The sequence below is a fragment of the Suricata suricatta genome, chromosome 12, assembly GCF_006229205.1.
Source record: "Suricata suricatta isolate VVHF042 chromosome 12, meerkat_22Aug2017_6uvM2_HiC, whole genome shotgun sequence".
Classification (NCBI taxonomy): Eukaryota; Metazoa; Chordata; class Mammalia; order Carnivora; family Herpestidae; genus Suricata; species Suricata suricatta.
In genome coordinates this window covers 94,907,168-94,925,204 of record NC_043711.1, presented here as the reverse complement: position 1 = coordinate 94,925,204, position 18,037 = coordinate 94,907,168, and the positions used below count along the sequence as shown (strand labels likewise).

Sequence of the window (18,037 nt, the reverse complement as noted above, 5' to 3'; positions counted from 1 at the left end):
GCTCTGTGCTTGACTCTGTGAGATCATGACTTGAGCCAACATAAAAAATCAGACGCTTAACCAACTGAGCCACCCAGGGGTGAATTTAGATCCGGATATATGGGCTGTAAAATGGAGTCTGGAATAGAGAGATCTTGGGGGTCTGTTGTCACCGAGGTGGTCAGGGAGGACTCTGAGGAGGAGATATTTGGCTGATAAGAAACAGCTGAAGTTGGGGGCTTGGGAGAGATGTGGAAATAGAGCATTCTGGGTAGGGGAAACAGCATGTGCAAAGGCCCCGGGGTTGCATCATACCAAGTGCTTGGGCCACAGCAAGGAGTTGAGTGTGCCTGAAGTGGGGGGCCGGAGGGGGGGGTGAGGGAGGAGATTATGGGTGGCATGCAGGTCCAGTAAGTAAGGACTCGGGGATTTTTCTCTGGGTGAGGTGGGAGCCTGGGAATATTCTGAGCAGAGGAAAGACAGGATCTGAGGAACAAAGGCAGAAGCAGGAACACCAATGAGATGGTGGTGGTAGGACCAGATGGTGGTCATGGCGGTGATGAGGAAATTCTGGAAACAGGACAGTGCCAGTGGACATGGTAACAGACCAGATACTGTGGTGAGAGAAAGCAGGGCTAAGGATGCTCCCTCTCGGGGCTGGTTCCCACCCTCTCCTGGATCTCAGAGTCCGGCACCTTCTCTTGGCCCATCCTCAGCAGTAACAGCTGCACAGCCCAACGTTTCTGGGTAATTCCCTTCCCATCGACTCGCAGCTTATTTTTAGTTTTCTCTCGGAGCCATTAACTGTCCTTGCAGGCGAAGGCTGGCGAGGGGCGAAGGCCGGGTTTAATCAGCAGTTGGGGCCCCATTAGTGCCTAATAACATATTTATGGGCAGAGACTTGGAGCTCCCCTCTGCCCTCAGAATCCCTTGCAGAATGATCTCTGTCAGCAGAACTGGATGCGGCTTGGGGGCTTGAGTGGCAGAGTCTGGGGAACAGCCTTTGGCGGGGCCAGGAGAGCTGAGCGGGGCTTGGGGACAGGATGTCCTCTGAGTCTGAGTCGTTGGCGGCGTGCAGAGTTCAGGCAGGTGAGAAGATGCTTCCAGAGCTCGAGTCTTGAGAGCAGCCAAGCTGCCGAGAAGCCCGGTGGTGTCAGGCACAGGCTCTGTGACTGACCTGCCTGGGTCTGAACCCTGACTTTGCCACTCCCTGGCAAACCAGTCACTTCAGTTCTTGGTGCCTCAGTTTACTCAGCTGTAAATGAAGACAGCAGTCAGTACCTTTCTCAAGGCTCTGTGCTGAGGATGGGAGAAAGCGATGATGGAAAACTTGTAATCACTAGACGTGTTCAACAGCGATTTAGTGAATGCCCACTGGGCTGGGCACCGTTCTAGAAGCCGGGGATAGAGCAGTGAGCAGATCCCTGCCCTTATGAGCTGATATTCTGGGAGAAGACAATTGGTAAACAAGTAAGCATATGGACTATAGTCAAGGTAGTAAGTTCTGTGGAGAACTGGTAAAGTGGGGGAGGGGTGGGGCTGCTTTCTATAGGTGGCCAGGGAAGACCTCACCAGGAAGGTCACAACTGAGCAGAAATATAACAGGAGGGAGGGAGCCAGGGAGCCACACAGATACGTAGGGTGAGGGCATCCAAGCAGGGAGCACAGCAAGTGCAAGGGCCCTGAGGTGGGGATCAGGGTGATGGGATAGATAGCAGGGCCCTGTGGGCTTTGGGAGAGGACTTTGGCTTTTACGCCAAGAGAGGAATTCTTTGAGGACTCTGAGCAGAGGAGCAACGTGGCCTGCATCTGCTTTAGAGGGATCATTCTGGCTACATTACTGAGAATCTGCTGTAGTGGGGGACGTGGAAGCAGGGGGCCCAGAGATGAGGCCACTGCCGTGTCCAGGCAAGAGAGGATGCTGCTGGACCAGGGTAGGTGCCGAGGCCCAGAGAGAGAGTGAGGGCATTCTGGACACATTTTTGGGTAGAGCCAACAGGATTTGCTGTCGGACAGGGGACGTTGAGAGAGGGTACCCACAGTGAGGCCTACGGGCTTCGGCCCGAGCAACAGGAAGGATGGAGATGCTGTTAACGGATGAGCCAGATGGTGAAAGGCACAAGTTTGTGGGTTGAAAATCAGAAGGTTGGTTTTGGGCGTGCGGAGTCTGACAGAACTGGGTGGGGGTGGGGGGTACAGCTGGAGTGAAGATACGGAGTTCAGGGTTGAGGTCCAGGAGGGAGAGGTGCGTCTGGGACTTGTTGGGGTAGTTGGTCCAGTGGCAGCCACTGGACTGAAGGCCGCAGGGGCCCAGGGGGATGAAAGGGGAGGGACCCAGCCCCTGGCCTCCCTGGCCGTGGGGGGTCAGGAAGATGGAGAGGAGACTGCACAGCCACCGAGGAGGAGTGGTCTGGAGGTGTGGCAGGGGAGCCGGGAGGAGGCCGCCCAGAGACCCACTGCAGAAGTTCTGAGAGGTGGTGAGCTGGGAGCTGTGGTTGCTCTTGTCAGATCAGAGGCAAGTCCGGAGGCTCAGCACCCAGGGACCTAGAGGGCCGCCCGGTGGGCTGCAATCCAAGGCCCAGGTCCAGGCTCTGAAAGGGTGAGGTGGGCGGAGAGAGCAGTTCACGACAGCCCGGCAGCCCAGGCTTCCCTCCTGGTTCTGAGCCATTAGGTGGGGGGTGACCATGTGGACCCTAAAAAAAAGAATTTTGTTTAATAACAAAAAATGAAGAGATTTCACCTGTGATCGCCCGTCCCTTGGCAGAGGGTGGCCGTGAAGGGTGCCAGCAGCCCCGTGGAGGAGGGCTTCTCCTTCCCATGGATTCTCCCACAAATCCCAAGTCTGAGGCTCATTGGCCCAGCCCGGGTCGCATGTTCCCTCTGGGTGTGTCACTGAGTGGCCCAGCCCAGGTTGCGAGACACCTGAGGTCTGGAGGGCGTGGATCAGCTCCAGATGATCAGAGTGAAGTGGAGGTAGGAAAATGGGGTGCTGGTACCCACAGGCAGGGGAGTGCATACAGGGCAGGCAGGGTGCATGTGTCCCCCACTCCTACTGACTGTGTGGTGAGGTGGCCACAGAGTGGCGCAGGGGACCCCAGTGCTGCCTCTGGTACCCTGTGAGCGCCCCCTGGAGGTCAGCTATTCACAGAAAAGGCAGAGCAGAGGACCGGTGCTCCTGGGTAAATGGACTTTGGCTGTAGGGGTAGAGGATGGGGCTAGACGGGACATGTTCTCCTGGGTAAACTGAGGCAAGGCCCTGGGGGAGAAAGCTCAGTTTCCAGGTGGTGAATTCAAGATCTCTTGTAGAGGTGTGATCACACACACGTGCACACTCACACGTCTGTGCAGTGGCTGGAAGGCCGGCTTTGCCACCTCCCTAACTTGCCACAGCTTCTTCTGGAAGGCAGAGATCACTGAGAAGCCTCATGCTCCCCTCATGTTTTGTGAGTAACAAGCGGTGGCCCCATCAGACTGTCCAGGCAAGACAAAATGGCCTTGGCACGGAGTTTACCCCAGGCTGAATTATTTATCACCTACATCCCCTGGCTATTTAAGTGATGGACAGCAAGTGACCTTGCTTGTCTCTGTAGGACCTGAAGTGCTAGAGGAAATCCCAGAGTCCAGGGCCCCCACCTTGTTCTCAAGGGGGGTAGGGGAGGAGAGGGGGGGCACTGGGAGGAGAACCGCTTCTGAGCACCTGCTCTGTGCCCAGCAGGTGGAGGTCGCTTGTACCCAGTCTCCGTGAGCCCTGTGGCCACCGCAGGAGTGAGCATGTTACCCAATTTTACCGGGAGGGAGGTTTTGAGATCCAGAGTGGGAAGTGTTTCATCCAGAGTCACAGAAAGTGGGGAGCTGGGATGTGAACCCAAGTCCGCCCCGTCCAGGCCAGGGTTCCGCCAGCCCACCTGCCAGGCTGCCTTGGATATAGAGGTTTATTCAGCAGGTAGCTTTGAGCCCCTTTGTTTGCCGCTTCAGTGAAACGGGTGACAATGCTGCCTGCTTCAGGGAGAATGGAAAGCGGAAAGGTGCCCCCTCCCTGGTGCTGAGTTCACAGTAGCTAAAGAAAAAGACAAAATCTGTTTCACCATCATTGATGCTTTGGTCCATTTGTTTTCTGCCTTTTTCAGTACGTGTTGTTTTTTGTTTTTTTTTTTTCTGTAATGAAGATCATGGAGTTTTTAAAAAATTTTTTTTAATTTTTTAAAATTTATTTTTGATACAGAGAGACAGAGGATGAGAGGGGGAGGGTCAGAGAGAGAAGGAGACACAGAACTGGAAGCAGGCTCCAGGCTCTGAGCTAGCTCTCAGCATAGAACCTGATGCGGGGCTCGAACCCACAAACGTGAGGTCTGACTTGAGCCGAAGTCGGAGGCTTAACCAACTGAGCCACCCAGGGTGCCCCTAAAATTTTTTTTTAAAGTTTATTTATTTATTTTGAGAGAGAGAGGGAGTGCACAGAAGCAGGGGAGGGGCAGAGAGAGAGAGAGAGAGAATTCTAAGCAGTCTCTGTCCTATCAGCCCAGAGCCCGATTTGGGGCTCAATCTCACAAACGATGAGATCATGACCTGAACCAACTGAGCCACTCAGGTGCCCTAAGATCACGCAGTTTTTAAAATCCAAGTTTTGATTTTACTTAATATTGTTTCATGAACATTTCTCCATGTCATTGCAGATGAGTATAAAAATTACCCCATTTTTGTTTGGCTTAAAAGCACTGCATCCATTTAAAAAATTCAGACAGTGTAAAAGGGCATATGTAGTAAGAATCAGAACCCGACGCTCCCTCCCAGCCCTCCCCACTTCGGTCCCAGAGACTCCTTGTAGAGATGGTCAGTGCGGCTTCACGGGATCCCTCTCCAAACCCGCACAGACAGGAGCCCAGCGAACCCCTGTCCACGTCCCTGTGCTTCAGCGTATCTTGGCTACTGTCCCGTCCGTGCACAGAGTCAGCTGCCTTCTAATGACTTCCTGTTTCGGCGTCCTGTGGCTGGAGCATCATTTATCTCATTGATCTATTGATAGACCGGGTTTGCTTCCAGTTTTCCATTGTTACATCAGCACTGTGATCATCGATATCCTTGTGCAAATGTCCTTTTGTCTGTGTGCAATTATGTCTGTAATAGAATTCCTGGGGAAATACGGCATTTAATGACTATCATCAAGAAGGGATGTAGACAAAACCGTGCCCCAAATCAAGGGTAGCTGGTACCCACCCGTGCCTGGGGCACATTTCAGGGCACCCCACGCACATTTTAGTGTGAAATACCTGAATATTAAAATGTTCAGCTAAGGCTGAAAAGTCTTGGAACAAGAAATTAAAACTTTTTTGTAGGTTTTTTTTTTAATTTATTTAAGTAATCTCTGCACACAATGTGGGGCTCAGACTCACAACCTTAAAATCAGGAGTCACATGCTCCTCCGAATGAGCCAGCCAGGTGCCCCTAGAGCAAGAAAATTTAATCTGTTTTCTTAATTACTGAACTATTGGGGACTTTTACATAATCTTTGTTCAAGAAATTACTAGCTTTCGTGGTCATCGTTGATTAGTGCTTCTTCGCGACACACATACACAAAACACAAACATTTGACACACATACACAAAACGCGAACATTTGACACACATACACAAAACACGAACATTTGAAAGTCGATACCCGGTATCACATCAGATGCTATTGTTGTGTAGCAAACAACCACAACACTTCGGTGGCACGCACTGATGAGTATTTAACTCACACGTGTGCGGGTCTGCTGCACGTCGGCTGCTCTGAGCAGGCTTAGGGGGACAGCCGGCCCACGTGGGGCCACTTTCCCGGGCAAGTGGAAATGCACAAGGTCTCTTAAGGCCCGTGCTTAGAGCTGCCACTCTGTCAGTTCTGGCCAGTTCTGTGGGTCAAAGCGACTCACAGCAGAGCCCACATTCAGGGCTGGGGAAATACACTCTGCCTTGGAGATGGAAGCCAGGCCAAAGTCCGAGGCAAGGGGCACGGACACAGGGAAGGGTGGAGAGTCGGTCATCCTAGATATTAACAACAATCTTCACTGACCCACCTTGTTCCTACTACTGACACCACTTTGCCAGTTAGCTGTGAAGATCCCCTGTGTGAGCTCAGCTCCATGATTTTGCTCAAGGGCAGGCATGCCAAGAACAGCCCTGAAAGCAGGCATTGGGCTACACCAAAGCCCCAGAACATACTTGGGTGATGTCCTGAGCTGAAGATAAACATGAGTCATGCCTAGAGGTTTGGCAGGTGTGGGAACCCAGGCCTGCTGACCCCTGTGCCTGGGCCAGGGCAGTGTCCTGGGCACAGACCAGTCGGCTCTCCCCAGGTAGACCCTGTTGATGGTATAACAGGCCTCTTCTCATTGCAGGGCAATATGGGTCCTGCTGCCTTCTGGCTTCTGCTCTTCCTCCTCAAGAATCCCGGGGCCCTGGCTGCTGTCCGTGGGGAGCTCGAGCAGCTCCTGTCTGGAGCAGAGGAACCTGTTTCACAAATGACTACCCTCCCCCAGAAGCTCTTGGACAGCATGCCTGTGCTCGGTGAGACAGACCCTCTGGATGAGCCCCAAAGACTGGGCCATCCTGGGCCCCCTCAGCCCTTCCAAGCAAGGACTCCTGTCATCCAGGATCCATCAGTGTCCTCTGACCTAGGGCCTCCCTAGACCTCCTATCTTCTTAGACCTGGTATCTCTGTGCCCCTCACTCAGCTGCCCAGGACTCATGGTCTCAGTAGATGTTGGGTCGCAAGTGGCAGAAAACCTAACTTAACTGACTGAAGCAGAAAAAGGATAGCTACCCTCAGGCACAGGTGGACCCAGGTGCTTTAACAACAACATCATTAGGACCCGTCTCTCCCGCCCTGGGCCCTGCCCTGCTGCGTTGCCTCCAGTCTCGGGTCCCCAGGATGGCCACCAGCAGGTCCAGGCTGACATGCTGTCAGTCCTGTGAGGGAGTGCTTCTCTGAAATGCTTCTACCCAAAGTCCCAGGATTGTGTCTCATTGGCTGGTTCTCTTTGAGTCACATGCTTATCCTGAACCAATTGCAGGGTTCAGAGGGTTGGGACGCTCTGATTGGCCAATCACACACAGCCCATGGAATTGGGAGCAAGGTCAACAGCCCTGACGGTGGGAGAGGGGCAGTCTCCAGAGGAAAACCAGGGAGCTGTTTCCAGATGCAGAATGTCAGCTGGTCAAACAGAAACAACCAGTACTGATGGCCCTGCTCTCCCTAGTCTCCCCTGATGTCTCCTTGGCTCCCACAGTCCTTCACAGCTTCTAGCATCAGACCCGAACCCTCATTACATCCAAGATCTGAGGACTACAGTAATCATATCTCATCATTTGGCCTTGCTTGGTGATGGTGGGCAAGTTACGCACCCTCTCTGAGCCTGGCCACCTTCCTCTGTAAAATGAGGGCTGGGGGTGGCATTTGCGTGTGTCGGAGGATGGCTGCTGACCTTTCTGGCACTGCCCATGCAGACAGCGTCCTTAGTGAGAGCCTCAGGCTCACTGCTGCGCCCTTCATTACCCGGGAGGTTGTGGTGGACCTGGCCATGCCCATGGCAGATGGGCGGGAATTCAGCCTGCGACGTGGCGACCGCCTCCTCCTCTTTCCCTTCCTGAGTCCCCAGAGAGACCCGGAAATCTACACAGACCCAGAGGTGAGTTGTATGCCAGGGGCCATGGGAAAAAATCAGTGGCTTCAGGACCAGCCAGATCTGAGTGGCAGCCCACCTTGCTCTTTGTTTGCTGTGTGACCATGCCCAGATTACTTCACCTCTCTGTGTCTTTCCTCACCTGTGAAATGGCCCTCAATAGCACCTGCCTCATCGGGTTGTCAGAAAGATTAAATGAGAGCATGTAAGAAAGGACCTCACACTGCCTGGCATGCATGGAATGCTCTGTAAGTGACAGCTGAGCAATTTTCCTTGTTTCAGAATCTTATGTCAGCTTCTCAACACTTCTGTCTCTCCTCAGACTTTGAGATGGGTCAGACTTTCACAATCTCTTAACAGATTTGGGTGCTTATCATGAGCCAGGCCCCTGTGCTTACATCCATCCACATACCATTCCATCCATCCATCCACCCACTCACTCATCTGTCCACCCACCCATCCCCTTTTTCCGTCTCCATCCATCCATCCATCCATCCATCCATCCTTTCTTCCATCCATCCATCCATCCATCTTTCCATCCATCCACCCACTCATTCATCCACCCACCCACCCACTCAGTCTTGCATCTCTCTATCTACTGGTCCATTTACTTACCCTTCCACCCATCTTTCATCCAGCTCCTACTCTGTACCAGGCTCTGTTTTCAGACACAGTCTTCACCTTACCATTCTACAATGTAACCAAAGGAAATGGACATTCTCTTTTTAAAAAATAATTTTATTTACGTAATCTCTGTGTCCCAGGAGGGGCTCAACTCATGACCCTGAGATCAAGAGTCACATGCTCTACGTCTGACTCAGCCAGGGACCTCTAAAAATCATTTTAATTTTAAATTTTACACTGCCAAAGTAATATATACTTGTAAAGTAGATATCTACAGACACGTACATTTAAAAGTAAAAACTTTTCTTCATTTCCTTTACTCTCCACTTATACGGACTTCACTAACAATGGTTTGGAGTGTATCCTTTAAATTATTTTTATGCCTTTACAAACACATACAACACACTGACACACATATGAATAAATAGTGTGTGAACAGAGTAACATAATATATGCTAGTCTGAAACTTACCTTTTTAACTCAGCCACTCTAAAGAACCCTTTCTGTGTGAGCACACACAGACCAAGCTCACCCTTCTAAAAAGCTGCAGTAATTTAAAAAATTTTTCTTAATGTCCATTCTTGAGAGAGCAAGAGAGACAGAGAATGAGCAGGGAAGGAGCAGAGCCAGAGAGGGACACAGGCTCCAGGCTGTCAGCACAGAGCCCGGCATGGGGCTCTCACGACCCATGAGATCATGACCTGAGTCGAAGTCAGACGCTTAACTGACTGAGCCACCCACACACCCCAAGCTGCAGTAGATTTTTAATCACTGCCCTATTGATTCACCTTTACTTTGTTTTCAGTGTTTCCCTCTTCTAAACAAGGCTTCACTGAACACCCTCACACAGTTTTCTTCCTGTGCACATGTTGTGGGGGTGGAGCCAGAAATGGACCTCCTTTTATTTCAGGTATTTAAGTATAACCGATTCCTGAACTCTGATGGGTCAGAGAAGAAAGACTTTTACAAGGACGGGAAGCGACTGAAACATTACAGCATGCCGTGGGGAGCTGGGCACAACCAGTGCCTGGGGAAGGCCTACGCCATCAGCAGCATCAAACAGTGAGTGGGGGGTGGGGGCGGGTGCAGGCCGGGGGGAGGGGGCTCCTGCTCCAGCTGGTTGGCATGCACCCTCCTCTCTGGGGACCAAGGGTTCTCAGCCAGGAAATGGGCAGAGGCTCCAAACAGCCCATGAGCCATCTCCTGCCCACAGATCTATTTATTTGTGTTTTTAAAAATGTATGCTAACTTTTAAGACTCAGAGATCTCACAGAAAAAGCCAGATTTTTGATCTCTTTTGAAGGAATCTGATCTGGCAATGAGCTCTTCCCTCCAAGCCTGGTGTCCAAATACCAACCTCCCAGAATACTGAACACTGGGCATTCTGTGCAGCTGACCGTTGCTGTCCCTCCGCAGCTGCTGTGCGTGCTCAGAGCCCTCTCGGCAGGAACTGGCCAAATGTCATTGTTCCCTCTGGGTTCTTTCAACACCTGTGGGCCGGAGCGCCGTATAAATTCTCTTCCCTGGATCCCAAGAGCCTTGGCCTCCGGGCCAGAAACAGGGTTATGCCATCTGTCCTGTCCTGCCCCTGTGTCATTGTAAGCTGAGTGACCTTCTATGCCTGTTTCCTCAACTGTTCAGAGCGCGGGTGCTGATCCTATTGTATCCCAGGGGCGCCAGAATGAAGGAATTAGGTCTTCCAAAGTACTTACCCGACTGCCTGGGTCATTGTAGGCATTTAATCAGTGTTAGTTGTTATTATAATTACTAATATTACTATTACTAAAGTGCATGAATTATGCTAAGTGGATGGACACATTGCATTAACCTTTTGTTTCTCGGCTTCATGCGCCTTCCTAAAACTCACGCCCATGTGAAACCACACAATAAAATCAACAGGGACTGTGGGGGAAATGGGGCCAGGCTCCGACAGTCAAAAACACCTAAGTAACACATGCGAGATAAGAACGCAGGGGAAGGATGGTCATGTAGGCTCACACGTGTTGTGGCCGATAGAGAACCTCGGTGGTACCTTAAGTGTGGAGCTTGCTCTGAAAACCACCCGCAGCTTGTTTGTGAAGTGGGTTCTGGGCGGGTTGTAGCTATGCAGTCACTGTGACACATGGAAGGAGGGTCCCCTGAAATCGGACACCTGCCATCAGGGGTGGCGCCCCAGCCAGCCCTAGAGCGGAGCCTGCTCTCGGAGAGAGTTCAGGTGTGTGGGTGTGGGTGTGTGCTCGGTGGGTTCAGCTGGGCGTGGGTCTGCATTCTCCTCGTGCCTCTCGCACACAAAACCCGTAAGCAAATGGGGGATTTGCACGAGACCTCCTCGGGGCCCCAGTATATCCATCAGGTCAGAACAGACTCACCTGTTCAAAAGTGTTGTGGCGGAACTGACTGTAGTTGTTACCTTATACGGTTTTCAGACCTTTCAGACCGGTTAAAAAGAGATCATGGCTACTAAGTGCTTAGCACAGTGCCTCGCACCTCGCGCTTCAGTGACTTAGCTAATTTGTTGTTATTTTTGTCTCCCTTCACTGCTGTGCACCCCTGCTAGGGAGGGGTCAGTCTCACACTGACTAGAGGTCCGATCATTTGCACTGTGATCATGCACCTGGTGAGGGGAGGTACCAGGACCCCAATCCAGCTGTGGGCACGGAGCTCCCCACCCATATAAACTTGACCTCTAGCATCTTCCAGCTTCAGAGCCGGGAGGGACCTGTCCCACCTCTTGGACCTTCTTTGACTGGACAGGGAATCTGAGGCCCATGGTGGGAAAGAAACTTGGTGAGGGTCAAGAGGCAGAGTTGAGTTCATCCAGCTCCACTGCCTGGGGCATGGACTTGGCTCTGTCCTTGCCTTCCCCGCTCTCCATTCAGTGAGATGAAAGAGTCCTCAGCCCCACACTGGCCCCTGGGTTGCGGTGGTGGAGGGACACTGAGCAGTGGAGGATCCAGTGCTGACCCCACTGACACAGGCGGCGGGAGGTAAGCTGAGGCAGGTGGGCCGGGGTAGGGCTGCCTCCGCACTTACCAGCACACAGATTACACCCTGGCCTGGCTTGTACGCTCGTCAGGAGTTTCTGCACAGATGGCAGTAAGAGGCCTTGGGCAGGGGTACTTTTCCTGAGCTCACAAAGGAGCCTCTGGTTTAGTGGCCCTGACCAGAGCAGACAGTGAGGGCTCCTGGAGTTGGGTGGGTGGGGGACAAGGGGAGGGGAGAGGTGTGGGCAGGGGGGTCAGAAAGGGCCACTGAGTTCGCTGCTGTAACAAACCACCCCCAAGTCTCTGGCCGGCCACAGCAGAGGTGTCGTTCCTACTCCTGTGAAGTAGGTGGTGGGTTTGGGGGTCCCTCCCCTCCACACAGAGACCCGGAGGCCAAGCTCTCCCTGTCTCCCCGCTCCACCACCCCAGCACGAGGCACACGCAGCCGTCAGCAGAGACCACACTGACCGTCTCGTGCTGGATGAGCAGTCTTTGGTGTGGAGTCGACCTTCATCATCCCTGGTCACCGCCTGTTGGCAGAACTGGTCGGCAGGCCTCCTTGCCACTGGCTGGCAGATGTGCAGGCGCTCGTGGACTTTGGGCAGGAAACACCCGTGCTCCCTGGCTGTCCTCCCACGTCTCCTAGTGCGAGAGCTGGGGTCAGACTCCGGAGGAAGCCATCGCCTTCCTGCCTTATTTAGGGGAGACCCCCAACTCTTCCAGACCTTCACGCCTTGAACACCATCTCTCTGCAGATTTGTGTTCCTGGTGCTGGTGCACTTCGACCTGGAGCTGATGAACCCAGATGTGGAGATCCCCGAGTTTGACCTCAGCAGGTACGGCTTCGGGCTGATGCAGCCGGAACACGACGTGCCCGTCCGTTACCGCGTCCGGCCGTGAGCTCCGGGAGCAGACAGGGCTCCGGCGCACCCTTGCCTCCACCCAGCCTGCCGCCCCCACCCCGGGCTTTCTGTGTCTGCACTTCCCCTGGGTTCAGGAGCTTTGAACACTCCGAGGTGCCAGCATGAACGCTTTCCTGAATTTTCCTTAGAAGGCTGTGTCCAGGGGAGGGGAACAAAGGGACGCTGAGAAGGGGTGAATGAAGAAGGGACACCGGAAGCTCTGTGGATTGCCTGCTCCGATGGTCGAGTTCCAGAATGAGTCTCTGCTCCCAGCTCACCTTGCTCCCCCGCCCTCATCTTGATGGCTCTGCCTTGGCCCCAGCAAGGGGCCAAGTCCTTGACAACGGTGTGGTCCAGGCCTTAGCCTGTCAGAGCAGATGCTGGCCATCAGAAGGCCAACCAGGGCCTAGCCATGTGTCCATTGAAATAGACTCTATCCCTGACTTACTATTAAACTAGCTAAAGCCACACGAGTTTGTTAGACTGTCTGCTTCCCCGGGCGCCCCGTTTGCCAGACACTCGCCGCCTCTCCATTCATACAGATGCTTGAGAAAATTCAGGAAGGTTTCCCAAAGGCGAATGCATTCAAGGTGCAGGACACGTGCACCTCCCGTAGAGTGGGCTCGATTCTCTGTTCTAGACGTAAGGGCTCCAGGTGGGAAAGCTTTCCCGGAGTCGAGACTCCAGTAGGGAATAAGAAAGACAGCCCCAGCAGGCTGGCCCCGCTGGAAGGATCCTGCCAGGGCTCCCTGGGCTCCCTGGGCTCCCTGGTCGAGCCAGAGAAAGAGGAAGTGTTGGTTTTCTACTCTAGCTTGGAGGCACTGGCTGCAGCACACCCCATTGGCAGACCTGTTTTGTTTGGCCCAGACTTCTGAAAATATACATTAGCTGTCATCATGTCGTCCTTGGAAGAGTCCGTTTAAAATGACCGGCTTCTCTTGCAAACATGGATGATCTGGCCACACTGGGCCCACGTCTCCACGGGCAGCTATTGGCCAGAGCTGAGAAGCAGGGGCACATGGATTCTGGCTCACCAGGGTTTCCAGCTGGTGGAGATTTTTCTGTTTTTCTGTTCCCAGTATCCCCGGGCCCTTGAAGGCATTCCAGTTTGAGAACCCTCTTCTAACTCTTAGAAGCAATACCATAGGAGGTGGCAGGAACCTACTAATTGCTCCTCAGACCAATGGTCCACCCTGTCCTGGGTGCACCCATCTGTGTACTAACAGCTCAAGGATGAAAACTTGCCTTCGCATCAGCTTTAGGGAAAACCAAAACAAGAAACACTGCCTAGAAACCTTTACTATGATGTTAAGTATTATCATTAACATTAGGTCCTGTTTATTGAGGACAGGCAGGCACGGTAGATGCAGTATTTCTACTTCTTACAGCCTCTCTGGGGAGAGAGGATGGTTGTGCCTTCTTTAGGGATGAGGAAAGGGGCTCAGAGAGGTGCTGTGGCTTGGTAGGATTTGGCAGAATTCTTGTCCCAGGAGCAAGTGCTAGGTGGGTGGCTCTGTGTTCCCAGGGCTCAAGGTGGTGGTGGAGGGGCATCAGAGGGCTGACAGAGCCAGGGGCACCTCTGGGTGGCCGCACCTCACGAGACACAAGATGCACATATGTGCTTGCAGCTTGGTTTCTGTAGCTCTGGCTAAAGGGAGAAGAGGCTCTGAGGTCTCCAGACAGTCCAGGGGCTTGGGGGCTTACCCTGGCCCTCAGCCTCCAGGCACCCCCAGGATTCCCAGACAGGTGCTGTGATTGGCAGGAGGCAGGGTACCCCCAGGGAAACCCATCTTCACGCCTGGGTGACCCCCGCTGCCACCTGCTTCTTAATTCCGCAGGAAATCAGGGCTGGCAGCCTTCTGTGGGAGGACGGAGCCGGTTTCCATGGCAACTGTAGCTGCCTCCTCCTGGCTTGGAAGGGAAGCAAGAGGGCTGGGATCTAGCTGCAGCAAGATCTCCTGTTCGGGGCTGCACCCCGGTGCGCTGGGGGAAAACCCCTAGGACTCCCCGCAGATCAGGGCTGCTTGGTCACTTGGTCACCGGGGCCAGATTCTCACCTGTGTCCCCAAAAGGCCGATTCCTTTTAAAGTTGGCACCTCCTCGGAGCTCTAGTCATTTGGAAGAGGTGCTTCTCCCACCAGGTAGCCCCAGCCGGCACCAGAGATGTCGGAGTAGAGCTTGAGAGATGATGCTTTCACTCCTCTGTTTTAATCTTTATTCTTCTTCCCTTTTTTCCCTTTTCTTCTTTAAGAAAAGGTCAATATAAATATAAGGTATGGAGAAAAGAGGGAGAGACGAGTGTGTGCGTGCTCCTTGCTACAGGTCAGTTAGGAAGGTACCCGGACATCATTGTCTTTCTTCAGACTTTGCTTTAGAATCACAAACTTGCAGGACACATGTTAGAAAAGCTCTTAGGTTGGGCCACCTGAGTGGCTCAGTCGGTTAAGTGTCCAGCTTCGGTATAGGTCATGATCTTACAGTTCGTGGGTTCAATCCCCGCATCAGCGCAGAGCCCGCTTCGGATCCTCTGTCCCCCTCTGTCCCTGCCCCTCCCCCACTCACACACACTCCCTCTCCCTCTCTCAAAATAAACACTTTTTTAAATGCTCTTAGGTTGACCTAATGAAGTGTTTTCTTCCCACTGTCATTTTTTTTGCTATATTTTGTATTGTTGTTTACCAGATATTTTCCTTTAAACACTCATTTTTTACACTAAAATTTGCTTTAAAAGGGAACTTTATTCCATCGCTGCCAGTAACGGACAATATGTATCTCTTGCTGCCAAAAATAGAAAGTGGCTGTGAAATATAAATGTGCCAGGTGGGGAGGGCCTCCGTGCCGCGTCGCCAAGGTTCAGAGACTCGGGTCTGTCTCTTCTCTGTCACAAAACGAGACGGGGAAGCCTTCAAGGGGCATTAGAGCCAGACCAGCGTCACCCGAGACTTGATCCTTGACCGTGAAGGAGGTGAAGGGGGCAGTGTGTGTGTCTGAGCCACCAGCCAGCCCTGCCCACAGTGAGCTGGGGACACCCCACCTACCATTCTCCAGATGGAGAAACAGGCTCTGGGAATTGAAGTGTCTTGCCAAGTCATTGGTTTCGACGTGTTCTGGTTTTGCTTTTGTTTTTTAATGAACCCCGTGTTTCGGGAGTAGCAGTGATTATTACGCCTTGCTGTTGTAATAAAGAGTTCTGTTTTCATATGCTGTTGAACGGAAATGTGCTGAAATGTATTAAATCATCCTTGTTTGTCGAACTGCCTCTGAGTGTGATTTAGGTGGAGAGTTGGCCATGACCAGAACGGCAAGGTTGGTTTCTGGGAAGAGAGCACAGAGCACCTACTGTGCGCCGGCTCTGGGACCCGACCTTTAGAACCAAGTCATGCCTCCATCCATTATCGTCTCCGTTTTTGTCGATGAAGAAACCGGCTGTCAGAGAGGGGAAGGGGCATGCCCAAGAAAGATCACATGGGCAATTAGTAGCCAGTAGAGAGTTGAGTGTAGGCCTCTCTGCCTCCTGAGACCGTGTTCTGGATCTTTCTATCAACAATCCTCCTGATGGCAGAAAAGAGCCGGGTGCCCATAAAGGCCTTGGGGAAGGGGCTCATAACCCAAAGCAAGACAAGCAGGAAAAAATCTCTTAAAAATTCACTGGAGGTTTGCTCTCCTTCACCATAATCTATGCACTTGTCCTAATATAATAAAGAAGAGGGGAAATGAGTTAGATCTGGGAAAGATAAAAAAAGAGAAGATTGAGGGCACCTGCCCTCTGACTTCGGCTCAGGTCATAATCTTGCAGTTGGTGGGTTTGAGCCCCGCTTCGTGCTCTGTGCTGCCAGCTCAGAGCCTGGAGCTGCTTCAGATTCTGTGTCTCCCTCTCTCTGCTTCTACCCTCCTCACGCTGTCTCTCTCTTTCTCTCAAAAATAAATAAAAAACATTTAAAAAAATTGACTTTTTTCTCTCAAATCTTTGAGTAAAAAGTAATTTCTGGGGGCGCCTGGGCGGCTCAGTCAGTTGAGCGTCCGGCTTCAGCTCAGGTCATGATCTCACAGTTCATGGGTTCGGGCCCAGTGTCGGGCTCTGTGCTGACAGCTCAGAGACTGGAGCCCGCTTCAGATCTGTGTCTTCCTCTCTCTCTGACCCTCCCCTGCTCACACTGTCTCTCTCTGTCTCTCAAAACACACACACACAGTAATTTCTGGAGGCCAATGTCCCTCATATCAGGTTCCTTGTCCTCGAGAGGGCTTGGAGGCAGATTCACTGGGGGTGAACTTGGCTCTGATAGACCTTTCAAGTAAGATAGCAACATTTTACACACAAAATGTTGACATTCAACACACATTTCTTTCCCTTTCATGCAGATTCAGGACACCACAGGTGGAGTGGCAGCCACACCATCACCAGGCACTTCTGGTCACTCCAGCGTCTGTGGGGGGGGGGGCAGTGCCGAGTGGGGAGAGTAGGTAGCGTGCTGTCCGCTTGCCCTGGGAGCTCCCCTAGGACCTCAGTGTGGCTTGTGTGGCCCGGGAGAGACAAGACAGGTGTCCCCACATAGGCAGACCTCAGAAGGCAGCCCGTGGGGCATGTGGGTCCTTGTGAAGGACAGCTGTCTGTATGGCTCTACTTCAGGGGTCCTGAGGGCTGACCACGGAGGGGAAATACTGATTGGCCAAGGGCCAAACCCCAAATGTCCCTGTGAAAAGAACCCTGGTTCCCTTCACGTATCAGGGAGCCATGTGTGCAGAGAAAACGGGGTCCAACCTCCAAATCAAGATCAGGCTGAGCCAAATACAGGCATCAGGCCCCTTTAGTCCGTGATTGGGCCAGCAGCTGTCATGTGACCCAGTACAGGCCAATGAGATGATCAGGAAAGTCTGTGGGGAGCTTCAGAATGTGGGAGAGGTTCCTACTTCCTCCTCCTCCTGGGGTTCCCATGGCGTGGCCATGGCAGCCGTCTTGTGATCATGAAGATAAGGGAATCTCGGAGAAAAACAAGAATCCTGAGGTCTCTGAGCTATGCTGTGATAGACCCTGGCATCGCCTACTTCTGGACTTTGTGTTAAATGGAATAATCAATGTCGTCACTGTCTAGGCTCTACTTAGGGACCACATGCCACAGCGGTTAAGAGCGCAGGCTCTGCCTGGGTGGGACTCTCTGCTGAGCTGCCCAATACCAGGGTGGTCTGGGTCATCTCTCTGTGGTCCAGTTCCTTCACCTGCGAAATAGGGATGATGGGTAATAATGACATCGGGTTTTGTGAGCAGTAGATGCGCTCATACAGTCATTCCACAGCCAGTGGAAGAGATAGAAAAAAGTGAGTAAGTTAGCCTCATGATGGACTTTCCCAGGGGAAAGGGAAACTAATCCAGATCATGAGGAGGAGGGAAAGTGACACCAAACCTGGACTTTGGAAGGTGGCTAGGAGCCCACCATGTGGGAAAAGCGATGGCTGGATTGGGCGAGCAGAAACACAGTGAACAAAGTCCTGTGTCTATCACTTATCTGTTGCCATGTAACAACCCCAACATGGATTTAAAATGAAACTTTGGGGGCGCCTGGGGGGCTCAGTCAGTTAAGTGTCCAGCTTCAGCTCAGGTCATGATCTCACCATTCGTGGGTTCGAGCCCTGCGTCGGGCTCTGTGCTGACAGCTCAGAGGCTGTAACCTGCTTCAGATTCTGTGTCTCCCTCTCTCTCTGCCCTCCCCTGCTCATACTATCTCTCTCTGTCTCTCAAAAATAAATAAAAAGCATTAAAAAATTAAAAAATGAAATGAAATGAAATGAAACTGTGTCAGGGGCACCTGGCTGGCACAGTCGGAAGAACATGTAGCTCTTGATCTCAGGGTTGTGAGTTCGAGCCCCATGTTGGGTGTAGAGATTACCAAATTAAA

General features: G+C 52.4%; 1 protein-coding gene across 1 annotated transcript in view; it reads left to right on the top strand.

The window, feature by feature from the left end:
- The window catches only part of PTGIS (prostaglandin I2 synthase), a 59,715-nt gene extending 47,099 nt beyond the window's left edge, over positions 1-12,616 (top strand). Inside the window, exons 8-11 of the mRNA XM_029917963.1 lie at positions 6,353-6,521; positions 7,461-7,642; positions 9,171-9,322; positions 12,000-12,616. Of these exons, the coding sequence (XP_029773823.1) occupies positions 6,353-6,521; positions 7,461-7,642; positions 9,171-9,322; positions 12,000-12,144 (648 nt within the window). The 3' untranslated portion in view covers positions 12,145-12,616. The remainder of the gene's footprint in view (positions 1-6,352; positions 6,522-7,460; positions 7,643-9,170; positions 9,323-11,999) is intronic.
- Positions 12,617-18,037: the final 5,421 nt, after the last annotated feature.